At 42.3% G+C, this 27,764-nt stretch overlaps 1 protein-coding gene across 10 annotated transcripts in view; it reads left to right on the top strand.

The window, feature by feature from the left end:
- The window catches only part of LOC121554692 (adhesion G protein-coupled receptor L3), a 318,628-nt gene that overhangs the window by 87,715 nt on the left and 203,149 nt on the right, over positions 1-27,764 (top strand). For all 10 annotated transcript variants that reach the window (XM_045211912.1, XM_041868385.2, XM_041868384.2 and 7 more), the window contains exon 3: positions 3,858-4,057. In XM_045211912.1, coding sequence (XP_045067847.1) covers positions 4,003-4,057 — 55 coding nt within the window. In that variant the 5' untranslated portion in view covers positions 3,858-4,002. The remainder of the gene's footprint in view (positions 1-3,857; positions 4,058-27,764) is intronic.

Raw genomic sequence — 27,764 nt, 5'->3', positions numbered from 1 at the left:
CTTTCTTTATCTCTCTCTCGCTCTGTCTCTCTCATTCTCTCTCTCTGCATCCTCCTGCATGCATTTCAGCCTCACCGCTGGGGTAGTTCGTTTCACGTTTAAGGGACTGAAATTGAAATGGAATTGATGAGCAAGTAGTCTGTTAGCTAATGTACTTACTAGTTATTATTTAGCAAGGAAACATTTGCATGACATGGTACCATCTAGGTAGTTTATTTTAACCAATACATAAAAATGACCTTTTCAACACTGTTTCTAAAATCAAAGGCAAAAGGTATTCGATGATGAAACTGGATCAGGGTTTGTGAAGAGAGAACACTAGATATTGCTTTTGCTTGGATCAATATGATCCATTACAACTGAAGGATAAGCTATCCCTGTAACTCCATGTTCCCTAGATTTCAACTGAACTGAATCAGGGACCTTTTTACATTTTCTCAAAAGAGGCCAGCCAAATGATTTACAGAACCTTTTTGTTTCTCCCATATATTATATATGTCTCCACTGTCTTTGCATCTTGTCTTTTTAATGAGTGCATTGTTAGTCAACATCAGATACCCACCATCACATTCTCTCGCTCAAACACACACACACAAACACACACACACACACACACACACACACACACACACACACACACACACACACACACACACACACACACACACACACACACACACACACACTTCCTCCTCCTATCTTCATCCACCTTATTTTCTCCTTTGTTTTAACCAGATAAACAATGGAAAAACAGTTAATTAAAACCGTCAGGATCCATCTAGGCCCTTTGGCACCGGCAGAATGCTAAAATAACGGCAAAACAACACTGATGAAAAAGTTTGCTGTCTGAGACTCTGAGTCCGTAATGAAGTGGTTTAATTGAAGTGGATTTAACCGGCGCCATTGCTAGCATGCAGTGAGTTTGGAAGCCTCATCTAAAGGGAGTTCTCTTAAAACTGAACAAGTACCTTTCAAAAGCCTGCCACTATAAAGTATCACAAGGCTCCTCTGAATACAAGAGGAGTTGGCAACCTAGTGTGGGTTTTCAACCGAGTCTGTCTTGTACTTTTTTGATTGAACCCGGTCCAAGCCCTTACTCATCAATATGTATTTTCAGATGTGTTCCTCAGTGGCTTGCTTTTCCTATTTACGCGCACACTTCTTTTTGTAGAGAACATGTTCATGATTGTGATAGCAAGACTTCTAAAAGGTAGCAAGTGCTGCATGTAATGTGCTTAATGTAATGCGTTAATTCCAGTTAACACTCATGTTAGTAGCTGCGTTCATATTCTTCTCATAGTGAGACCTTAAATGTGTCCATGGCTTTCACTGATGTAGAGTGAAAGCGACACATTTATGTCCATGGTGATTGGCCATCTAGATTTCTCATTGTCCCTTGTCAGTAGCAGCAGCCCCTGTCATTCTGGTGACTAGCCTTATGTATTTTTCTGACAGTTTGGGTGCAGAGCTCCTAAAATAAAATAAAAAAAGGACACTTTGCCGAAGACGACAACTGAGGAATCAGTGATAGGGTGTCCCCTCGAATCCTTCATCTTTGCTCATGTTGCCAGCGATCTTTCTTTCTTTTCATCTTGTTTTTTGGTCAAGTTTGGGGTGGAATGTCTCCAACTAGCTGGGTTTTGTTCAAAGGATATGAAACGGAAAATGGAATGTTTCTTATTGGACAAATACAGGTTGTCCCTCTCTGTTTCAGTCTGTTTTCTGCCGTTTGGTGCATAACGAAAATGTCCCTTGCCTGGTAGCACATTGACATTACATTTTCTTCACCGTGCATCACCCAGTTCAGGGACCTACATTTCAGGCTTCAAATTTCCTGTATCAATCGTATCCTGCTTGAGATCTTATTTTTCTTACCTCCCCCATTAGACAGTCATTATTCTCAATTATTAGCTCAAATGCAAGGTATTACCACATACTGGAATGCCATTCCACATTACCTCATGCACAGGCCTTAAACACTGTCTACAGAACAAAACTAATGAGTTATGTTCTAGACCAGTTGCCCTCATTGTTTGGGTTCAGCACAGGCTCTGCATTATCCTCAATACAGCCCATGTACATACATATACATATTGTTGTCAACAGCTACAAAGTAAGAAGTATAGCTACATAGACAACACTTTGTATGTAGGCTAACTTTTTACTGTCACAGATTCAAGGTGGAGTTCAATGTGTTTTTCAGGAAGTTATAATGTGCTAATGGTGAAGGGCATACAACTACTGATAAGTACAGTACAATGACCTATAACCCTATACTAATGCCCTCTACAAATTCCCTTTGTATGGAATAGGTCACTCTTGATAGGCTGCACCCCTCTCCGTTTTTTTACCTCCAATATCTTTCCCCCGAAATCGGATTATTCTTAATCTAGTTTCGATTTTAGGAGAGATTATGAGTTTGATTATGAGTTCCTGCTACATTCGATCTGAAAATGTCATGCAACGGAGGAATGCAGATTATCAAGAAAGAGAGAGCGCAACCAGAGGAGATAGCATGGATGGGAATTGAGTTTGAGTACAGGAGGGAGGGATGTACTGAGTAAAGCCATTCTGGTTTGCCTGGTTGGGTGTTCTACTCTCCAAACTATGATTGCTCTTTCACCTTTTGAAGTCAGTCGAGCCAATTTTGTCCTTGGAAACCGACATGATTTCAGACATTTTAAAACTTGAGATTAAGTGCAGCATAACAGCCTAATCTGCAACAATAATACCATTTTAGAGGGTATGAACATTGTCTGTGCTCTTTGGATTAAATAGACCTAGATTATAATCTGGTATTATTATATTTTGTAATAGCAGATACAGTAGAATAGATGATAATATCATTTAATGTTCACTAAATCTGTTTTAACCTCGATATTTTGATGATGCAGTTGCATTTGATCCTGATAATCTTCTGAATCCTATCAAACTATACATCATCAAATGGTGAATAGCAGAGGATATGCGTATGATATTCACTAACTTGTCACAATTGACATGCTACCTTTGTTTGACAAGTCCTAATCAACATACAGTATTCATGTTTATGACCACCCTGTTGTATGCTAACTGGCAATAGCTTCACCATGATGTCACCCGCCAGTGTCACAAGTTCACCAGTGACGGCACTCCCATGCACTTACCACAGGTCAAATGGTCACTACGACTCCATGCTGCTCAATACAATTGCGTGGGAGGCCATTTTGTTTTCTGTTGATGGGAAAAGGCAGCTAGACCACAATGGCCGTTTGTGAAGCACTGTACTACACATTCTCCGCCGCCGACAAAATACTCAAACTGTGAATATACTGCTCACACCCACAGGAAAGGAAAAAATTGTCACCCTCTTTTCCGGTAGCAATTATCATCAGTTGTCCAACAATACACTCTCAGAGACTGACTGGAATCATTTTTGGTGGTGAGCAGTGTACTATACTCTCTGTGGGAGTAACTGGGGCTGGTTGACACAACATGGACAAACAACAGTCAATCCAAAAGTATCCTCCATGACTCAGACTTTTATAGTGTTGTACAGTTGAGCACTCCCAAACACTGTCATGTTAAGCAACTAGCTGTATCTTATTGGCTGACGGTTGGAAGAATACATGACTTGTACCCTGAGAGGCTGCTAAAGTCTTTACTGTAACAAACTAAAAGGTAATTTTATTTCACAAAACATTGCCTTATAGGGAATATTCCTTGACACTTTTTCTTTGTACAGCAAATAAGATTCACAACTTGAATTAAACTATTAATTTAGTACTTTCTATAACTTAAACACATTGCTCTCTCTCTCTCTCTCTCTCTCTCTCTCTCTCTCTCTCTCTCTCTCTCTCTCTCTCTCTCTTCTTCAGGATAGGCTTTGAGGGCCGTAAAACAGGACTGTAACAGGACTGCAGTGCAGCGGAAGGAACCGTAACGGACGGAGCGCTCGCTTCGGGCTCACCAGGGAAGGCCTGACCCCTCCATTGGGCGGATCGACAGCCAGGCGGAGGGGCCATGTGGTCTGCACGCCTGCTCCTCTTCGCCAGCCTGTTCGCGCCAGCAGCACTGGGTAAGCCTGGGATGCCGTTGCCCCATTTCATGTGACTGTTTGTTTCAGTGTCTGTCTCACTATTTATATTTACTTTCTACTCTTACCCCTGCCATGGTGACTGACGGGTTCTTCCCATATTCCCTTGCTCAAAATTTTTACCAAGTCTCATGCTTTTCCAATATCTGTCTCTTTCCCTATTTTCCCTGATCCCTATGTATCCTTCTGTCTCTGGCTTTCTTTCCATCTCCTTTTTCCTCGCTCTCTATGCGTTTCTCTTCCCTGATCCCTATGTATCTTTCTGCCTCTGTCTGACTTTCTCTCTGTCTCTGTTTTTCTCACTCTCCGGACAATAGAAATGGAAATGTCTTTCTAGGAATCATTAACAAAGCTTTGGCATAGAGCGCGTAGGAAAGGTAATAAAATATGTGGGGAAGAAAGAAATGACTAGTACACTTGTCTCTGCGTTATTGAGATCACTTCACAGACATTTTTTTTATCCCTCTGAACAAATTGCAACCACCACAGATTTGACCTTTTTCCAGTTGGCCCCTGACAATTGTTTCAGTGGAAAGTAAATTAAGTAATTTAAATTCAGCTTAAACTAGGGTTTGGGAAGGGGGAAGGCATTACACCATGGTCCATAAACATGCTAATTTGCTACGGCGAAACCATTAATGGGAGATTTGAAAGCAAATTGAATTGCTTTGGTGCCTTATCTTTGGGCTGGGCTGCAGCGCTCTTTTAGCGTCACGCTAATCAAAGCTAGCTCTCCAGAATAGTTTGTTTTGCGAAGATTTTCATCGGGAGTGGAGTCACGTGACTTCGACGTGTCCACACACCTGTCTGTGTATTGCTCTATTGATCCGAAGGGAATAGAGGCATTATGAAGCCACTAATTTACTGCCGACCTGACAAAAGAGCCCGGGAGATAAACTGTGTGTTGGACAATAGGTTGCATATTAAACGCTGCGACTGCTGTGATGCCATAAAATAGAGACGCAGACACACAATGTTTAACTCCCAGTATTTTTATCAAGGCCAAGGTAGGAATATCGTATTCATTATTTTGTTATCCTCGAATTGGCTTACTGTTTATTCTTTGAAGTGGGGAAAAGATCATGCATTACTAGATGCTGTCAGCAGACTAGTCCCCGATGTTTTGGAATGCTTCTATTTAGGGGCTGGTTTTAAAGCTCGCGCAGGGGGATCTTTTCTCTCCACAGTCTCTCTTCCTCCCCAAGGGGGGTGATGGAGATGGGTACTCCGGGGGGCACTGCCCTACTTTGGGATGGAAATCCAGTTACGGTCCCCTGTTGCTCCCCCCACTCCCAGTATGTTTCGACCTAGCACATAAATATGCTCCAATCACACCCACATACTGTCTGCTTCCCCACATGGCACGCTAACTAGTACACTACGTTTGACCAGGGTTCTGGTCAAAAGTGGTGCTGCACTATATAGGGAATAGGTGCCATTTGGGATGCAGGCTCGGTCTCCTCTGCTCACAGCTGCCTCCGATGTTTGAGTGAGAGAGAGAGTGAGGGAGAGTCGGTGAGTGAGTGAGAGAGAGAGAGAGATTGTGAGTCTGAGTGAGGGAGGGAGAGAGAGAGTGAGGGAGGGGAGAGAGAGAGTGAGGGAGAGAGTGGGCGTACTGTCTGTGTAGAACGTCCAGCGCTATCTGAATTGTAGTTCACACTAGTAGTTGTTTTAGTTCTCCCTTTTCTTGTATCCCCGAGAATGTGATGTGAATGTCAACAAAAAGAACAAAGACAGCGCTAGCATCTTATGCCAAAGAGAATTGAAGGTCATTAGATTTAAAGTTGGAAGTGAACTTTACTTTGACTATAATTGGTATGTAAGTGCTAAGAGCAAGAGTGAAACGCTACATGTTTTAAGGAAATACTTGGACTCCTTTGGGGTTTCTATAAGATTTGACTTTCAAGACTTTTACTTGATTGTGTGTTTATTACACAATTAATACGATATGGGCTACAGTTCCAGCACATTGGTGTTCATGAGCACAAATAACTTGGTTTATTGCTCTCAACACCTTACTATAACTCTATTTCATTATTTTGAAATTGTACGGATGGTCGAATTTGTGTCTCAGTACACTAGCGCTTCCTTCAGGTTGACAAAACAGTTGTCAATTGGATACCAGCTTAATCCATATCTCTGTTTACTGAATGTAAGGTTATTTTGCCGTGTCAGTCTTTCTGGTTCGTTTCACCTATTGTCAACTCACCGGTTTCTCATTTCCATATAATTATTAGTTTTGTGATAAACTAAATATGCATAATCCAGGTCTCTTTGTACTGTATTCTAATGACATTTTCAAAATGTTGTAATTCCCCCAATATATCTTGCCTGGCATTTTGGTATTTTTTTCTTCTTGGCTTCCATACCTGAAAAAGCTTTACCTGGTTCCTACTCATACTTGAGTGGAAAGGGGCTTTCATGATCTCGTTGCGTCCATTGTGTGCCTCCGCCATTGCCAAAGTGCTGTCAGAGCTCAGAACCCAAGTGAAACGAATGACGGCAACATTAAGCCATGCCCCCCACCCCCGTATATCTTCCAAATGAATTAGGACTCCTCCCATTGTGGCTCCCTCTGCATAATTCGGTAAGCATCGGGTGATGCCATTTAAAATGGCTTGTGGTGGGTGGAATAGCGTTTAATGAGGACGGATATTGACAGCGGGGTCAAGTGGCAGAGGATGTTGGTTTACATTAGGTGGAGTAATGTGTGCCTGTGGCGCCTGGCGGACTGGGCAGATAAATATTACAGAGTGATCCTTCAAATGAGCCCAAGGTGCAAAAAGGCTCTTCTACAGGGTTTCCAGCCCAAACGACCAGGGGTTGGGCGAAAATTGGCAAGTGAGCAGGTAGGCGGGGACAAACGTACACCAAGCAATGCATTGAGAGAGAGAGAGCGCGTCAGTTTATCAATTTGCATAATGAGGTATTGAGCTCTTCAGATAGATCTGTGTATCAACCAATACTAGCAACAGCATAAAGCTATAAAACACTGACATCCCTTTACTTATCTGGCTTATTTGCATGCAATGGAAAGGATAGGATACTGTAGGTGTTACGATCAAACAGGAGAAGCCTGATATACATACTGCCCATAGTTATACAAATCTCCCAAAGCTTTAATGATTGGCCTTGTAAACTCTTCCACCGCCCCATACCATATTCACACACAGGCACGATGTGGGTGGGGAAAAAAGGCAAGGCTGTCCTCTATCCCCTTTCCTGACTATATGTCACCACGGCAACAGCGATTAAATCCACCTCTGACGGTCATACAGTATGCTTGTCTAATTATGGGGATTATCTGCAGTTAGGCACTTCTCATGCAAATTGGACATGGGGTTAGACTTTGTGCACTTTGCATGGGCTTCTTCATTTGAATCTGGTTTCTGGTTTCATACGAGCATGCTGTTCAAACAAAGAATAGGCTACAGTAGGTTGGACACTACTTCTTGGGTCCAAGTTAGATGTTAGCCAATCGTCATTGATCGGTTTGTTGTGTTTTGGTGTTGTTTAGAGACATGGGACACATGGCTCTTGTTTCGACATGAAGCAGTTTAAGCGCCAATAGGCTAGAACTGCTACAATGGCTAGAACTGAACTGTTACGATGGCTAGAACTACTACGATGGCTAGAACTGCTACGATGGCTAGAACTGCTACGATGGCTAGAACTGTTACGATGGCTAGAACTGTTACGATGGCTAGAACTGTTACGATGGCTAGAACTGCTACGATGGCTAGAACTACTACGATGGCTAGAACTGCTACGATGGCTAGAACTGCTACGATGGCTAGAACTGTTACGATGGCTAGAACTGCTACGATGGCTAGAACTGCTACGATGGCTAGAACTGCTACGATGGCTAGAACTGCTACGATGGCTAGAACTGCTACGATGGCTAGAACTGTTACGATGGCTAGAACTGCTACGATGGCTAGAACTGCTACGATGGCTAGAACTGCTACGATGGCTAGAACTGCTACGATGGCTAGAACTGCTACGATGGCTAGAACTGCTACGATGGCTAGAACTGCTACGATGGCTAGAACTGTTACGATGGCTAGAACTGCTACGATGGCTAGAACTGCTACGATGGCTAGAACTGCTACGATGGCTAGAACTGCTACGATGGCTAGAACTGCTACGATGGCTAGAACTGCTACGATGGCTAGAACTGCTACGATGGCTAGAACTGCTACGATGGCTAGAACTGCTACAATGGCTAGAACTGCTACGATGGCCTGCTGAACAGGCTCCCCTATGTCCACTGAGAACGAAGGAACATCAACTCGAGGACACTATAATTTGGCCTTGGCCTACTTGTTTTATGTGTGTGCCGTTTTCCGTCAATCAAAGTGTCGACCTAACAACATAATATAACCATATCAAGCTAAATAGCCACAAAAGGCACACAGTACATTAATAGTCCACATTTAGCATATCATTAATAAAATCCTTGCGATTTGTTCTACAGTATATGTGAGCATTGATTTGAGTCCGGTATTGTTAGCTGATTGTATTATCCCACCTGGGGCGAATTGGTCCACTGAAGAGAACAATGATAATGTCTTCCTAATGGAGCTCAGAGGACAATGCCGACCAATCAGTCAATCCAAACTGCTTTCCCCACCTCTCTCATTTTCACATGGCACTTTATCCACTTCACCACAGAGAATGTAAGCGCTTTTTTTTTTTCAAAAACCAAGAATACAAGGGATGTAATTACATTTGCCTGAAACTAAAGTTCAATGCGGGGGAAAAAAATTACTGTGGTCCAATTACGAAGTGAGACGCTTATACGATCTCTGTCTCTCTCCCCACCTCTCTCTCTTTCTCCCCGTCTCTCCCTCTCTCTCACCCCCCCCTCTCCGTCTCGATCTCCTATTTCCTCTCTCTCTACTCTAAGCTTAGTAGAAAGCAATGGGTGAATCAATATATGAAGTATTGTAAAGTCGGCATTGGGACCAACGGCTGGGATCAAATGTTACAGTGAGACAGATTAGCCCCTGTAGACCTCGATGATAAGAGAATGAGAGAGTGAGGGAGTGAGCGAGGGAGGTATACTGGTGATGGCCTTCAATGTGGCACAGTAGCCTTGGAGGGAATTCAAGACAGCCCATTGACAAAAGAAGAGCTGTATTGTAGAGAGAAGCTGCGGCCTCCTTTGGGAAGCTGGCCGGCCCGTTCCATTTCCTTATTAATTGTGCTCAAGGAAGAAAAGAGAGAAGGGAGCGCGGCGGAGATATACACAGCTTTCTCTCAAAGGAGACCCTTCTCCCTCCTCCACATTTTGTTTGAAACAATGTCAGGGTCAAGCCGATTCAGGCTATCTTTGTACTTCTTGAATGGAAGAGTGGTATCTTGAAGGGGATCTAAGAAAGACACACACTTCCTCGACATCACACACACGTACTCCCACCCTACCCGTCACATACACATACTCCCCCATAACCCCCCTCCCCTCAGTCTTTGAGGTCACAGCTTGCCCTCAATCCCATATGGAGTTGTCAGGCCCCTGGAGAGATTGTCAATTTAGCCATTGATGGATCACCCTTTGAAGTCACCTCCCACTTTCCTCCCCTAAGTCCACCCAGGGCACACCTTAATGCTGTTAGCTGCATGTCTGTGGGAGTAGGGAGACATGATAGGAATTCATGCTTTTCCTCCTCCATTGACCCTCATCTCCCACCTTTTACTGCACACACTAGGTTACAGTACAGTACACGTCAAGGAAGATAAGACAACAATAAATGAAGTGCTTGGACGTCCGGTATCTTTCCTAAGGCATCATTTTTATGTATTTACTTTGGAGATGTTCCTGAAGAAGTTATTCCATTTTAGGTGTCAGTTGTAGTCGTTTTTTACTTTTTGTGTGTGCTTTATTTGATGTAAAACAACCTCCCTCTTACTGCATCCCCAGAACAAATCTTGGCCCGTCTTTATCCTTGTCAATAATAAACGGATTCATTCTGATCTAAAAGGCTAAACTGATCCTAGATCAGTACTACTACTCTGAGAAGCTTGACAAATATAGCCCCTGCATTATATTGTCTCTTGAATGTCAGGATAGTCCAAACTGAGAGAAGTCCATAGTTAAGAGCTGGCCTTTAGGGGTTCTGTAACTATTTTCTCCCTGGAAAACCACTGCGATTTCCCTGGAGATAGATGGGACATGGAGGGACCCCACAAAAGACTGACTGTGTCAAGTGAGAAACATTGCAGGTGCACATTCCCCAGTGGTGCCCCCCTCTCTCCCCCACACACACACACACACACACACAGAGACACACACACACAGAGACACACACCCTGATCACTGGCCCTTGTTCAGTGGCATAGGGGACTTGAAGGGGATCCTTTTTCACTGCGATAATGCGGTCCTTTCTGCTTCGTGACATGGGCTGGAGAGAGCAGTGAAAACGGTAGAGAAGGATGTCACTCTGCAGTGCAGCATCAAGCATTGTGGCATGAGATGTCTCTATAGGCCCTCTGAAAGGGACATGTTGTAGACTGTGTGTACTCTGCTCATTGTTGAGTAAGGGCTCATATTAAGTGTGGAGACATTTTAAGTGGGTTAGTGCAGCTTTTCCTATTGACGCTCATTACGTTTACATTTACATTTTAGTCATTTAGCAGACGCTCTTATCCAGAGCGACTTACAAATTACAATGTTTTTTACAATGTTATATGCAAATTTATGTTCAAGTGCTCATCAATTGTATTGTACCCAGAGCCGTAGGTATACCATTTTGTGTGAGCATGAAATATTTTCACCTCATGTTCATACTTCTCAAGTGAACTGCATGCCTACTGTGTACGTCTGACGGTCGTCCAAAATTCCAAACTTTCGACACCTTTTCACGTTGCGGTTCATTTCACACACGTTGAGGGCGACATCCCTTTCCATGCATATTCAAAGTCCCACCTTTTGTCTTCACATATTAGCCTTGTGTGTGTGATAGCTTCCATTTTTAACACGTGAAGCTAAAAGGAATCAAAGAGGGTTCACTGGGTGCTGTTGCTATTGCAGATGTAGCGTAGCCACCCAAGCTAATGGAAGCAATGCCACACCATTTGCGTGCACCGTGGCATGCATGCTCAATAAGAAGACCTGCGCTCTGTGGGCGGTCAAAGAGCTCGGTATCGACGAGTTGTCGCCTCCACCACCTCCTCCTCTCCTCCATTTTCTCTCCTCTCTCTCATCTTTTTCAACTCTCCTCTTTCTTTCCTCACCTCTTTTTATCTTTCCATCTTGCTCTCCTTTAGCATGTCGCTGTATGACTGGCAGGTTCATGTTAATAATAATTTCGGGGAGGGCTCTGCCGCGCGATTCAATTAGCTGCTCACGCTACTGTGACGTCTCGGAGCACCGGCAGAACATGAGCTTTTTGTCACCCAGCACATGTGTATAGATGCTACGCTACACATGCTGTAGCTACACTATCCTACGCTAGCTAGCACCATTGTAGACTAGAGTAACCTAAAGAGACTATAGCTTAACACTGCCCTCATCGTCCTAGATATAGACGGACAAAGGAAGACCTTCTGTAAATCTGGGCTAAATGGTGCCACCATGCATGTATGTTTGGGGTACTATCCTAGAAAGCCTTCCTTTGGGGAAGGAGGCGTGACCTCAACCCCCCTCCATGGTCATTCATTGACCCAGAGGGATAGATGGAAGGGAGGGAGGGAGGGAGACCATGAATGGTGCCGCTCTGCATATAGCCTACTGTATGAATGCTATGCTAGCATCTTCCATTACTACAACACCCGGGCGTAAAAAAGAAATGCACCCCCCTCCCCAACTTTTACAAATGTTTTGCACACCCTCCCCCCTCATAGAATGAACACAAAAATAATGATTACCACCACAAATAACAATAACTGGAGCAACCCTGTGTTTATAAACATGGATATCGACTTGACCACTTCAGCAAGCTTTTGTGGCAGTCGATGCCACGCAGAGCTATGGGACAGAAGGTTGAGGGTTAGCCGACCACCACGGACGAGCTCACTCTCCCTGCCTGTCTCATTACACTAAGACCAGAGCCGGCTTTAGACAATGATCAGCTAGGGGGATATCAGATTTTCAAAATTTTTATGCTATATTTATCATTATATAAAAAATATGCAACAATTTTCCACCAACAGGTTTCTGTGCCAAAACACTACACACAACCAATAAGGAAGGCGTAACTGCAGACCGATTACCGACTTCGAGCGCTTCATCATGGTTTGCGTTTTCAACACCACAATCAAATAGAGTATGTCTATCTCAACAAACAGAAAATGCATCCATCCCTACTCCGTGTCGAAAGGCTTGGCTTGACAATCTCCGAATGTCATTAAAGGTTTAGTTTTTTTGTAACATATCTCTTTCCATTCATCGAATGTGCGCAGGTAGCCTACAGGGGACTTTTTAAGTAGCCTAATCAGATTAAAACGTGACTGGTTGTGTTTATGCCGCACATAAGGTAATACATATTAAAAGTGAGATGACAAATATTTAGGTAGTATTTAAGCATTAGGTTCTAGGTCGAGGAATAACCATTCTGATCGGAAAGGAGGCAGAACGCACGTTAAGCTCTCCTGAATAACTGGGCCTGCTGGGAGCATATGTGTCCACATTATTATGGGACGACTTGGGAGAATGATGATCGGCAACAGACAGCACATCAGTTTCAGAAGTAAAAATACAGCCAGACTGTCCTGTACTGCACCTTTCTAGACCTTATAATATGTTAAGAGTAGATCAACAACTGATCCAAATGGAATGAAACATTCAAATAACAGGGCTTTTGCACCATTATTCAAATTACATTTTCACTGCAGTTTACAGCCTAGTACAATAATTGTACTAACTTGAAAACAATAATGCAAATAATCTTTGCATTGTGATGGTGTAAGCTAGTCAAAAAAAATCACAATTTAAAAAATGTAATAAAAGTTGTACCTGTTGTAATAATACTAAACAACCTTTGTACAACACCTAGTGACCTCATTAAGAGATTTTAGCCTTTTGGTATTGTAGCGAACTGTGGAGCAGGGAATACAACTCGGGTTGCTGGAGTGAAAGAAAACACCCTACGCTTCGTGCCAATAGGGTTAACCCACTTGCTGGGAATTGTAACGTGGCTCATATAGCAAGGTTTGCTACACTGCCCCCTCTTTACTTTAAGGCACGTTCCTGTGCTTCAACTACTCAGGCCCCTAGCATGTCCGAGCCAAAGGTTCCGATGGCTGCACGGCCGCCATCCCACTTCTGACACCAGTGCCGCAAGCGGCAGGACAAGGAAGTGAAACCGGGTCACTGGCGTGAAAGGCAAACACGTTATGCATTGTGGCAATAGGGTTAACCCACTTGGTAGGAATTGTATCATGGCTAATGTAGCAAGGATTGTGGCAGTATAATGGTTTTGTAATGACAGTCACAGGGACCAGGGCTTGAGTCCCAGTCAGGGTATCCCCCTAATCCACTATATTTGTGTCAGCACCATTGAAAGCATGCCACAGCCGAGTTTTAGTCACAGTACATTTGTGTTAAGCTAGCAGTGTTTCTGTCAGGTTTCTGTACTGCACATGTGATGGGAGAGTATGCAAAACAAATGTGCACCCAATTGATACAAATTATCATAAAATCATTCTGCCAGATAGGCCTACTTTGCAGTCAACATTTAAATGGGAAGGTTTTTGGGGAAAAACGTTGAAAATGATTGTTTCAGCACGCATCGTGGATTTTATAGAGCCAATAGGCTATATTTATTACATTTAGAAGTGTTTACTTCAGGCTGACTACTAGCATCTATTGAGTTGCAATGTCCCATTAATTGAATATCCAAATCAACTCAAAGTATACACAAAATGAGTTTTGCAACACAATTCGAAAGGAAGTCTACAGCTAAATGTTTTCCTTTTACTGTTTGCGATTCACAAATGATTATTTTGATTCCCATAATTCGATTCACCGCGCTTTAACTGAACCCCAACTACTACAATGGCGAAGCACATCATTCAATTCATCAAAAATAATCGATTAAAAATAATAGTTTCAAATGAATCACTATTTTATAAATGTTTTGACTATTTTGAGAAATGTGAAGAGGGGCATCCGATATATAGTAAATCAAATGTGTATGGCCTAAACAACATCGATAGGGGAACTTTTTGAGCTGCGTCTCATGCCTTGACTGTTCTTTCATGCACAATGACGCACCTGGCCTCTCCGCTGCCTATCAGCTATTTCATGTTCTTGTGGATTTATATAAAAAATTGGTGCAGATTATGAATATTTTATGTGTGGTATGATTGCTAGTTAACCTATTGCAGATCTGGACAAACGATCCACCTTCCACGTATCACTGGATAAAGGGCAGGATAGAGTTGACTGTATAGTAAGTGGGTAGAAAAGCGTAGTGCATAAGGGAAGTACCAAAACACCTGATAGGGGAGGCACATGTAAGCAGATGAGGAAATGCGGCTATATGAAATAAATTATATAGTAAAACCTGCAGAATGGGGAGTGTAAAACAAGGACAAAATGCACTTCCCTCCCCTGCGCCCAATAAAATAAATCACACAACCCCCCCCAAAGAAAGGTTAGACAACGCTCCCCTATTTTGGACCAGCCCCCCCCCACCCCAGTAAATTTCGAACTGTCTCTTAATGTTTCGCCTCTGTAGGACCCATTTCATTACACAATACATTATTGTGTATCATTGTGTAAAGTCATGGTCAAAAGTTTTGAGAATGACACAAATATTAATTTTCACAAAGTCTGCTGCCTCAGTTTTTATGATGGCAATTTGCATATAGTCCAGAATGTTATGAAGAGTGATCAGATGAATTGCAATTATTTGCAAAGTCCCTCTTTGCCATGAAAATGAACTTAATCCCAAAAAAACATTTCCACTGCATTTCAGCCCTGCCACAAAAGGACCAGCTGACATCATGTCAGTGATTCTCTTGTTAACAGTGTTGACGAGGACAAGGCTGGAGATCACTCTATCATGCTGATTGAGTTAGAATAACAGACTGGAAGCTTTAAAAGGAGGGTGGTGCTTGAAATCATTGTTCTTCCTCTGTTAACCATGGTTACCTCCAAGGAAACACGTGCCGTCATCATTGCTTTGCACAAAAAGGACTTCACAGGCAAGGATATTGCTGCTAGTAAGATTGCACCTAAATCAACCATTTTTCAGATCATCAAGAACTTCAAGGAGAGAGGTTCAATTGTTGTGAAGAAGGCTTCTGGGCGCCCCAAGAAAGTCCAAGCGCCAAGACCGTCTCCTAAAGTTGATTCAGCTGCGGGATCTGGGCACCACCAGTGCAGAGCTTGCTCAGGAATGGCAGCAGGCAGGTGTGAGTGCATCTTCACGCACAGTGAGGCGAAGAGTTTTGGAGGATGGCCTGGTGTCAAGAAGGGCAGCGAGGAAGCCACTTCTCTCCAGGAAAAACATCAGGGACAGACTGATATTCTGCAAAAGGTACAGGGATTGGACTGCTGAGGACTGGATAAAGTCATTTTCTCTGATGAATCCCCTTTCCGATTGTTTGGGGCATCCGGAAAAAAGCTTGTCCGGAGAAGACAAGGTGAGCGCTACCATCAGTCCTGTGTAATGCCAACAGTAAAGCATCCTGTGACCATTCATGTGTGGGGTTGCTTCTCAGCCAAGGGAGTGGGCTCACCCACAATTTTGCCTAAGAACACAGCCATGAATAAAGAATGGTACCTACACATCCTCCGAGAGCAACTTCTCCCAACCATCCAAGAACAGTTTGGTGATGAACAATGCCTTTTCCAGCATGATGGAGCACCTTGCCATAAGGCAAAAGTGATAACTAAGTGGCTCTGGGAACAAAACATCGACATTTTCGGTCCATAGCCAGGAAACTCCCCAGACCTTAATCCCATTGAGAACTTGTGGTCAATCCTCAAGAGGCGGGTGGACAAAGAAAACCCCACAAATTCAAGCATTGATTATGCAAGAATGGGCTGCCATCAGTCAGGATGTGGCCCAGAAGTTAATTGGCAGCATGCCAGGGTGGATTGCAGAGGTCTTGAAAAAGAAGGGTCAACACTGCAAATATTGACACTTTGCATAAACTTAATGTAATTGTCAATAAAAGCCTTTGACACTTATGGAATGCTTGTAATTATACTTCAGCATACCATAGTAACATCTGAGAAAAATATCTAAAAACACTGAAAGCAGCAAACTTTGTGAAGACCAATACTTGTGTCATTCTCAAAACTTTTGACCACGACTGCACTCTCAATCTCTTAACAGTTTAGCAGTTTGCTAAACCAGTTGCATCTGATACAGTTGCCTATTTAGATGTGATAGAAATGTTGCTATGTGCCTTAGTTAATAAATTAGGATATATGCATATGCATGAAATCCCATTTTAATTTATGCATTTGAATAATTTGTCTTTTTCATTATGCAAGTAAACATAACTGCTTGGAGCCATAATTGGTATTAATTCATGTTTTTTACCCCTCGGATATTAAACTGCAGCAAAAATGGCGTTAGACAGGAAGAATATGGAATTTGGAATACACAAATGACCTAAGCTTATCATGGAGGCTACTGTACGTTATTTGCAGGAAGCTCCAATAAAGTATGTTTATATCTCACGGGAAGAAGAATGATGAATCTGAAGTCAAATGAGTTTCTATGAGGGTACATCAGTTGTGAACTTAGCTTTGTTGCCTAGGCGACTTTTCACGCTATAAGCAGCAGAGCGAGACAAAATTAAAGATTCCTCTTTTCCTTACTTAGCATACCCTCAAACTCGAAAAACAAAGATTTTGCCACATTTCTCATACACATACAGCGTCTTCAAGTTCATAACAAACGCAACTAGGTTCTCATCCCGAGCCAATATGGGCTTTGTCAAATACATTATCCATTATTATTCGTTTTTCTGCTCAAAACTACTCCTTTCTCCCAGTCCCTGGCTTCTCCATGGCTGCTGCTGTTTAATATACAATATACAATCTGTGTGACGGAGAGTGAAAGAGGCGGCATCCTAAATGGCACCCTATTTCCTATATAGTGCACTACTTTTGACCAGAGCCCTATGGGCACTACATATGAATAGGGCACCATTTGGGATGTAGTCAGAGTGTGAGCGAACGTAGGGTAGTTTATTCTCAGTGTCGACTGATTAAGGTCAGAACAGATTAAGTGCTTTCCACTGTCAGTTTATGAGGTCATGGTTTCCATTGACAAACATGACCCGATTGGATTCTCACACACCGGTGTTGTCTCAAATACACTGCAATGGCAATCCACATCATATTGTGGCTAAAGAGACTATTATCCAGGGTGATTGTAAGCAGGAGGGTGACATCATTGGCGTGCATTATGCTTTGTTTACGCTGTCTATGCTCACAAAAGCACAGTTAATGCAATTAACTTGAGGCTTGGATGCCTTTCAGACTGGAACATTGCAGGGTTTTCCTATTCACTACAACATACAGTGGATTTTTGTGAATGCTTTGTCATAGGAAAAACTCAGGAAGATATACTCCCAAAACTTTTCAGGGTTAGGATAGGCCTAAGGCCTAGATTGTATAAAACAGGTCTAAGGTCAGGCTGAATGGTATTTAGAGGGATTTCCCTTAGTCATCCAGCCATGAAATTTTCACAGTAGATGGATACAGACAACATACCTTTCTTGTCTGAAAAACTAAAGTCTTAAATGTCAGAACAAATATTTAAGACACTGTGTGGTGAGTCTTGCTTTAAGACACTGTGGTGAGTCTTGCTTTAAGACACTGTGGTGAGTCTTGCTTTAAGACACTGTGGTGAGTCTTGCTTTAAGACACTGTGGTGAGTCTTGCTTTAAGACACTGTGGTGAGTCTTACTGTAAGACACTTTGGTGAGTCTTACTGTAAGACACTTTGAGTTTTACTGTAAGACACTGTGGTGAGTCTTACTGTAAGACACTGTGGTGAGTCTTACTGTAAGACACTGTGGTGAGTCTTACTGTCTCATTTCACATGGCTAAATGCAGTTCCATCCTGTGTGCAGTCAGGTGTTGCTGTTAGAAAATAATAATAATAATTTGGTGGGTGCTTATATTTGTCCTATTTCACATTTGTGTGAATTGGAAATGTATTTTTGCATATTCCAACTCCCCCTGAGCGCCTCATCGGAGAGTGGGGTCACGACCAAGGTCTGCCATTATCAACGGCGACCCTGGAGCAATTAGGGTTAAGTGCCTCGCTCAAGAGCACATCGGCATATTTCTTTTCCACCTTGTCGGCTCAGAGATTCGAACTAGTGACCTTTAGTTTACTGGCCCAACGCTCTAAGCGCTCTAACCTGCCGATGTCTGCACTGCGGCAGTGGTCCATGTGAGAAAAGGCTGTTTCTTCTCCCCCCTCATGCAGGGAAAGCATCTTTTTGTTTCTTTTTTTGACCTCAATTAAACTTTGTGTCGCGGCCAGGGCAAGTTGAGTCATGCCAACTCTGTGGAGGCCTGTGTGTTTGTGTTTCTGTGTGTGTGTCTGTATCAATTAGTGTGTGTGTGTGTGTGTGTGTGTGTGTGTCTGGGTGGTTTAAGGGGAACGAGGCGGTGTTAGTTTTGGCCCATTATGTCCCCAGAGCGACACAGAAGCCTGAGGGGGTGGTTGCAGCCAGGGGAAGAGGGGGGAGAAGACAGGAGAGGAAATAGACAAACAATGTCAATGTGACGGGTAGCAGAACAAAGCCCAATTTACTCACTCTCTCTCTTTCTTTCTGTTTTTCTTTCTTTCGTTCTTGCGAGCCGCCACCACAGCAGCAGCCGCCAACTCCCTAGGCTGTCCTCCGGCTCTGGAAGAGAACCAGGACTATCTGACAAAGTCTGCGGTTCGCAGATGTGAAGCTGGACATATTATTCAACTGAGTTTACATGTAGAGAATAGAAATAGAATATTTTGGGATATTAAAATGTTCGTTAAGTGTTCGTTTCAGTGTATTAGTGATGGGGTCAATTTCAGTTCGACAAAAAAATTGTCAAATGGACTTCAACTCGTGAATTTTCAACAATTATGTAATTGAACCACACTCTGAATTATTCCAGAAATTCCTTGAGTTGAAGAGAAATTGACCTCCACATAGTTAACTTTAATTTGCTTATTGAAGTGGAATATCAAGCTCTGAACACCCAGAAGAGCAACATCCTCCATTTTTCATCTTCTTATTTTTAGGTCTGCTACATCTCAGCACTTAATGAATTGAGTAGTGTTTAATTAAATTAAGTCCTTGTTGGATGGAAAATCCAATGGCATTCATTTAAAGGGGCAATTCAACGCTTTCTAACCTCATATTCATAATCTCCAGCACCATACCAGTGCAGTGGTGGCCGCTGATTGGCAAAGAAAAGTGAGGTGCCGCCGCTAACGCCCTAATGGGCGGTCTACCAGTCTGCATATGTGAAATGGGATGATTCATTTGAAGTAAAAAAAACAGTGAATGACCCTTTAATCCCACCAGCATCCGCTTCACCAGCCCACCTTAAAAATCAGTGTAGGGACTTTTCAAAATGGAATGGACAAAAAAACTTGATTTTGTCACAGTAAATGTAGAAATATAGCTCCATTAGACAGTATCTGTCCCCATTAACAGCAAGCGTCAAAGATTACAGACAAGACCTAGCGAGCTAGCGAGGTTAAGTTGTTACTCAGGCAGTCGATGTAGCCTCGGCAATTGACATAGCTGATTTTGTTCCCCTGTATCTCACCTTGGGGCTAATTCAGTTATTCACTGACGCAAAAATAGCTAATTTCCTCCCTCGGCATGGCTGACTGCTAGATTGACAGGTGAGACACGTGTGTTAGTTTGTCGCTAGCTCTGTCAAGCGTAACTCGCCTCCCCTATACTGGTGAGCTTGGTGTGTTGCCAGGCGTTGGAAGATGTGTGTGTCGATGAAGAGGAGTGGGAACAAAACAAATTGCCTGTTTCCACTGGCAAGCAGAATGGGTCTTCAGAACCTGCTTTTTCCCCATTAGACTGACATGCTAGTTGCTAATTACACTAAAACCACAGCCAAAAGCCAACAATTGGTGTGATTTGAAGGGCCTGTCAATCTAGGATCCACTGAAGAACACCTGGAGCTGGATAGCTATCCATGTTTCATTTGATGTGCAGTCTTCGATGACAGGCATTTCATGTGTTTTATTTCAGACACATCAAGGGTTCTATGGAATCAGAACCCATAATTGGGAGTTTTCTGAAAATAAAAAATCGAAAACAATAACTTTTTTCTGCATTGCAAAGTCTGTTTCATTAAATGTCTACATGTTGGAGTCAAATTATTTAATTGACTACATTAATTCAAAAGCACATCTTACACATTGTTGTCTTGCCTTATAATAGTCTCCTTATCGTTTTTGATTGAGTGGGGCCCTTAGATTTGGATTGCCTGGGGATATAACTGTATTGACTCATTATGCTAGTTTCTCACTTAAAAATGAACAATTCTTTGTTCTTTATGGAAAAATGGTTACCTTTCAGAGCAACTTTTAAAGTAGGTCTACCCTCCATTTCCTCAAACCGTCTCGGGTTGACACAGGTGACATGATCTCATTCACCATAAAGCACAAGTGGGCGTGGCTGCATCCCTCTGCTCAAATCGAATAACGACATTATGATTCATGCGCTAATTAATCACCTGTTTTGTGGGCCGAGCAGATTCAGCTACGTGGGGAAGAGAGACAGACGTTTGTGTTGAATCAGCCCTTCCTCCATCTCTCTATCCCTCATTAATTCAATTCAATTCAATCAGAGCTCATTTGAATTGTCCGCCCTCTGTTTTGGTTTGTGTAGTTTGCAGCCGGAAACGAGCTGCCTCCCAGGACGAAATACTGTATCCCTTCATAATATTAGCTCAACATTTCATACTGAGGTTTTTATTTGGCGTATTTCCCAATACAGGCTTAATTTGAGATGGCATATTTATCTAAAATCATTATCGACTGTGTTCGAGCTGGTGCTGTCGGAAACTGGTTGACAGTGGAAAAGTTTAATAATTGCACAAGTCAGTATAGGGACCCTTCGAATCGTACCAGACTTGTGTTTATCTCCATTATGACAGCAATTTACACAAACAAGCTCTCTAATCTTAATGTCTGCAGTCGTTGGCCCCCCTTCAATCTGACAATTTTTCAGTTTCTTGGGAGATTAACTGAAATGCGTACCCCGAGGGCCTGTTTTGGTATTAATTATGACTTTTAAATGTCATTGCTAGTTAACTCTGTCTGACCTGAAGTGCCCGGTGTCTCGGAAGGAGGGAGGGTCTGGGCTGTTTTTCAATGACCCCAGGGGCTCAATGCCGCTCTACATGCAAGCCCTCTTGACGACATGCAATTTACCCCCATTACTTAAGGAAATCGGCATTCAAGACCCGCAATCAAACTCATCTTTTTGGTTTTGAGTGATTAGAAAGCTTGGGAAAGAGCGACATTTTCCCCTCAACCATTATTTCCAATGACCTTTAGAATTCCCTTTTTGGTGAGTAATTGCATTGTTTTAAATATTAATTTGTGAACGATGTCGTGTCTGTACAAATGACTCGCACTTCTCTGTAGATTCACTGTGTGAATTAACACTTTTAGACTAGTTGAAAAAAAGTTGAAGTAAAGATATCTTTCTTGACTTCAGCCTAAAAGGTGATTTGACTTTAAGGTTTTATCAAGCGAGTTCTCCCACAATTCTGTGTATTCAGCAGAGCGCTCGTCAAGAGACTTATCCTGGGAAATTCTCAGGAGCAGGAATAAAACTACAGCAGAATATTCCTCAAGGATTACAGAAAATGGAACAGAATAGAACTGAGAGTTTATATATCAGGAAGGACTTTCAATGAGACTCAATTTTGCTTTTTAGCAGTAGGTGGATGTCTGGCCTTAGATAGCGATACAGGCACACAGGCAGGATGCTGGTGTTGATAGACAGGGAATGTGAGCCCTATCCATCGCCACCTCCAAGGTACAAATGTAATTACAATAGAATTGTTGACTACTCCGGTAACTCAAGCCTATTTTGGGCTTTTGCTTACACTAGTCGATTAGGGAATCTGGCACCTGAATTGCTTTTGATTAATTTGTTTCCTTCTTGTTTTAATATTTAGGAGGAAGATATCGCTTGTCTTCAGGTTGTAGTGAGAGTCCCATTTTAAGATCCTCAAGGAATGTTGATGTCATGCTAAAAGCCCAATCAGTTGTCAATGGGGGGGAGCTCTGATTAAGCTCTGATTGGGAGCCTATCACAATAATTTAAAACAAAGATGCCTATTTGACAATTGACGCATGTCATTCATTACACTTTTTGGTGCTTTGTAAGAGATGTCTCTTTCCATTTCTCAAATGGTGGGTGTAGTGCACTATATGGATGTGGGAATTATTTGAGTCGATGAACACGTGTAGGTAGCCAGGTTTACAGGAGCCTTTTGACGTGATTGTTTGACAATCAGATGAAAACATCAAAATGAATAGGTATTCTATATGTAATTCTATTATTATAATTTTTTTTAAATGTAGGAGGTCCCATACTGGGAAGAAATTAAATCTACAGTTGAAGTCGGAAGTTTACATACACTTAGGTTGGAGTCGTTAAAACTCGGTTTTCAACGACTCCACAAATCTCTTGTTAACAAACTATTGTTTTGGCAAGTCGGTTAGGACATCTACTTTGTGCATGACACAAGTCATTTTTCCAACAATTGTTTACAGACAGATTATTTCACTTAAAATTCACTGTATCACAATTCCAGTGGGTCAGAAGTTTACATACACTAAGTTGACTGTGCCTTGAAACAGCTTGGAAAATTCCAGGAAATTATGTCATGGCTTTAGAAGCTTCTGATTCACATCATTTGAGTCAACTGGAGGTGTACCTGTGGATATACAGTATTTCAAGGCCTACCTTCAAACTCAGTGCCTCTTTGCTTGACATCATGGGAAAATCAAAAGAAATCAGCCAAGACCTTAGGAAAAAAATTGTAGACCTCCACAAGTCTGGTTTATCCTTGGGAGCAATTTCCAAATGCCTGAAGGTACCACGTTCATCTGTACAAACAATAGTGCGCAAGTATATACACCTTGGGACCATGCAGCCGTCATACTGCTCAGGAAGGAGACGTGTTCTGTCTCCTAGAGATGAACATACTTTGGTGCGAAAAGTGCAAATCAATCCCAGAACAACAGCAAAGGACCTTGTGAAGATGCTGGAGGAAACAGGTACAAAAGTATCTATATCCACAGTAAAATGAGTCCGATATCGACATAACCTGAAAGGCCACTCAGCAAGGAAGAAGCCACTGCTCCAAAGCCGCCATTAAAAAGCCAGACTACGGTTTGCAACTGCACATTGGGACAAAGATTGTACGTTTTGGAGAAATGTCCTCTGGTCTGATGAAACAAAAATAGAACTGTTTGGCCATAATGACCATCGTTATGTTTGGAGGAAAAGTGGGGTAGCTTGCAAGCCAAAGAACACCTCCCAACCGAGAAGCACGGGGGTGGCAGTATCATGCTGTGGGGGTGTTTTGCTGCAGGAGGGACTGGTGCACTTCACAAAATAGATGGAAGGAAAGCTTGGTCGCAAATGGGTCTTCCAAATGGACAATGACCCCAAGCATACTTCCAAAGTTGTGGCAAAATGGCTTAAGGACAACAATGTCAAGGTATTGGAGTGGCCATCACAAAGCCCTGACCTCAATCCTATAGACATTTTGTGGGCAGAACTGAAAAGCGTGTGCGAGCAAGGAGGCCTACAAACCTGACTCAGTTACACCAGCTCTGTCAGGAGGAATGGGCCAAAATTCACCCAACTTATTGTGGGAAGCTTGTGGAAGGCTACCCGAAACGTTTGACCCAAGTTAAACAATTTAAAGGCAATGCTACCAAATACTAATTGAGTGAATGAAAACTTTTGACCCACTGGGAATGTGATGAAATAAATAAAAGCTGAAATAAATCATTCCTTCTACTATTATTCTGACATTTCACATTCTTAAAATAAAGTGGTGATCCTAACTGACCTAAAACAGGGAATTTTTTGTAGGATTAAATGTCTGGAATTGTGAAAAACTGAGTTTAAATGCATTTGGTTAAGGTGTATGTAAACTTCCGACTTCAACTGTACTTTCACCCCTGTTCAACAGAGTGCAAAAATACATATCCCAACTTCTTATTCAGACCTATTTAAACCGAATAATTCAATCAAAAATAATCAGAGAAGACTTTCTAGTGTGTGCTGGTGCCTTTGTATCCTTTCATGTTGACTTAGCATAGCATAGTTTGCATAGCATAGTCCCATCTTTGAGTATAACATGAGAACCCTAATACAGTAAAAAAAATTCAATGTTGGTCTAACATACCTTTGATGTAATATGTCTGTTGCCAATTTAATCTGGCTTTTGAAGCTGCATACAGTGCATTTGGAAGTATTCAGACCCCTTGACTTGTTTCAAATTTTATGTTACAACCTTATTCTAAAATTGAATAAATCGTTTTTTTCCCCTCATCAATATACACATAATACCCCATAATGACAAAGAAAAAACAGGTTTTTAGAATTTTTTACAAATGTATTAAAGATTTAAAACTGAAATATCACACTTACATAAGTATTCAGACCCTTTACTCAGTACTTTGCTGAAGCACCTTTGGCAGCGATTATAGCCTCGAGTCTTCTTGGGTATGACGCCACAAGCTTGGCACACCTGTATTTGGGGAGTTTCACCCATTCTTCTCTGCAGATCCTCTCAAGCTCTTTGAGGTTGGATTGGGAGTGTCGCAGCACAGCTATTTTCAGGTCTCTCCAGAGATGTTCGATCGGGTTCAAGTCCGAGCTCTGGCTGGGCCACTCAAGGACATTGAGACTTGTCCCAATGCCACTCCTGCGTTGTCTTGGCTGTGTGCTTAGGGTCATTGTCCTGTTGGAAGGTGAACTTTCGCCCCAGTCTGAGGTCCTGAGCGCTCTGGAGCAGGTTTTCATCAAGGATCCCTCTGTACTTTGCTCCATTCATCTTTCCCTCGATCCTGACTAGTCTCCCAGTCCCTGCCGCTGAAAAACATCCCCACAGCATGATGCTGCCACCACCATGCTTCACCATAGGGATGATGCCAGGTTTCCTCCAGATGTGATGCTTGGCATTCAGGCCAAAGAGTTTCATCTTGGTTTCATCAGACCAGAGAATCTTGTTTCTCATGAATAACTGTGATTTCAAACAACCTAGGACGGAACACTGTGTTGCTTAAAATGACACAAAGATTAATTAGCTCCTCTTGCCTTATAGACTATTTGCCACACTTTGCCCACTGCCCAGTGAATTGAAATAGATCAATAATACTCGGAGAGCAAACTCATGTTTAGGCGGTCTATTCAGCAAAGCACAGTTCCATAGAACTCTAATCTGCTTATAAATTGATGTGGCCTCGCGTTTGAGAATGATCTACACAATAGCAAGAGAGTAATATGAAACAGAATGTGGAATAAATAAGATAAAAATGAAATAATTGATTGATTTCAGGGATCAGTTTGGTATTTTGCAATTCGCAGTGCAACGTTTCTATGGTAACCATCATGCGATGGGCTGTGCATGTGCCTTTGGATAAAAACACTGTAAAAACACTGTGCCATCTGGATTTTGGGCCACATTTGCTGTATTTATTGTTTTACTATATGGATGGCATCATCCTCTCCATATAAATGGGAGTTATTGCATTGTGGCACTTGCTTCAAGCATTCTATACTAAACAAAAATGTAAATGCAACATGCAATAATTTCAAAGAATTTACTGAGTTACAGTTCATATGAGGAAATCAGTCAATTGAAATAAATTCTTTAGGCCCTAATCTATGGATTTCACATGATTGGGAATACAGATATGCATCTATTGGTCACCGATACCTTAAAAGAAATGGGCTTCACAATGGGCCTCAGGATCTCGTCACAGTATTTCTGTGCATTCAAATTGCCATCGATAAAATGTAATTGCTTATGTCTGCCCATACCATAACCCCACGCCACCATGGGGCACTCTGTTCACAATGTTGGCATCAGCAAACTGCTCGCCCACACAATGCCATATGCGTGGTCTGCGGTTGTGAGGCCGGTTTGACGTACTGCTAAATTCTCTAAAACGACGTTGGTTATGGTAGAGAAATTAACATTCCCTTCTCTGGCAACAGCTCTGGTGGACATTCCTGCATGCCAATTGCATGCTCCCTCAACTTGAGACATCTGTGCCATTTGTGTTGTGTGACAAAACTGCACATTTTAGAGTGGCCTTTTATTGTCCCCAGCACAAGGTGCACCTGTGTAATGATCATGCTGTTTAATCAGCTTCTTGATATGCCACACCTGTCAGGTGGATGGATTATCTTGGCAAAGGAGAAATGCTCACTAACAGTGATGTAAACAAATTTGTGCACAACATTTTAGAGAAATAAGCTTTTTGTGCGTATGGAACATTTCTGTGATCTTTTATTTTAGCTCATGAAACATGAGACCAACACTTTACATGTTGCGTTTATATTTTTGTTCAGTGTAGATTGAATTAGGCGCATGATATTGAAATTGAACAAGCTTATTAAAAGTAATTGGTTTTTCAACGATTTTTCTTACAGTAGATTAATGCAACAACTTTCATGTATCTGGTTCAATATTGTTGTATACTACCTCTTCATAGATTTTCAACACATTCCATTGTATTTTTATCACTGCCAAATCAAATGTTTGTCCTTTCTCTTCCATGGTGCCCGCTTGTCAATCAGCCATCAATTATTTTGTTGTTCTTCTCTCCCTCGATTAAAAGTAGAAATGTAAGAAGATCACTTGTTTCAGAGAGAGAGAGAACCTTCCAGTAAGTGGGAGATAATTGATATCTTTCATTCCTTAAACTGGGGGAAATTATTCTAATGTCTGATTTCTGTTACGACAACTGGCTTCTAGCAACTAAGGCACCACCACTGATACAGACAGCATTCCAAATGGCACCCTATTCCCTACATAGTTCACTACTTTTGACGAGACCGCTATAGGCCCTTGACAATAGTAGTGCACTATGTTGGAAATAGAGTGCCGTTTTGGGGGGATGTTTGAAAGTGGTGCCATGAAAACTTTTAGGTTTAATGGCTCGGATTGTAGTGGAATTTACTGGAAGTTCTGTGGGGGAGAGAACTTCACAAGGGCATTCAGTCACACAGGCAAAACACACTCAGGTAAATGGCTCTCACACTTCCTGGCTGTCTATCCCCCTTCCAGCCCATGATAAATGCTTGCAGTGCAGTACACATTGTCCAGTGTTGGCGCTGCAACACAGACACTTCTGTAAAGGGTTGTTTATGAAAATCCATAACTGTCACAGTCCCCTGTGACCTCTCAGTCCAACGTTTACATTTCCCAATCATTTTTTTAATTCCCACTGTAAACACCAAACCCCTGGAGTTTCCTCTGTTCCTCTGGCAAGAGGCAAAGCAGAAACGTCTGGACAGACCGCAGGCTCTGGTCTCCTGGTCTCCTGCCATTTGGCTGCGTGTGGTAAACAATGACAATAGAGCGCTAGCAGTTAGCCCCTCTTTGACCCAATCGTCACCTTTCCCTGTTAAGTGGGCGTGGCCACCTCTCTCAGCTCTAATTGAATAACGACATCATGATTAATGTGTTAATTGATCTCCTGCTCTTAGT

The sequence above is a fragment of the Coregonus clupeaformis genome, chromosome 39 (genome assembly GCF_020615455.1).
Source record: "Coregonus clupeaformis isolate EN_2021a chromosome 39, ASM2061545v1, whole genome shotgun sequence".
Lineage (NCBI taxonomy): Eukaryota > Metazoa > Chordata > Actinopteri > Salmoniformes > Salmonidae > Coregonus > Coregonus clupeaformis.
The sequence above is the reverse complement of the archived record's forward strand: the minus strand, read 5'-3'. Positions and strand labels throughout refer to the sequence as shown.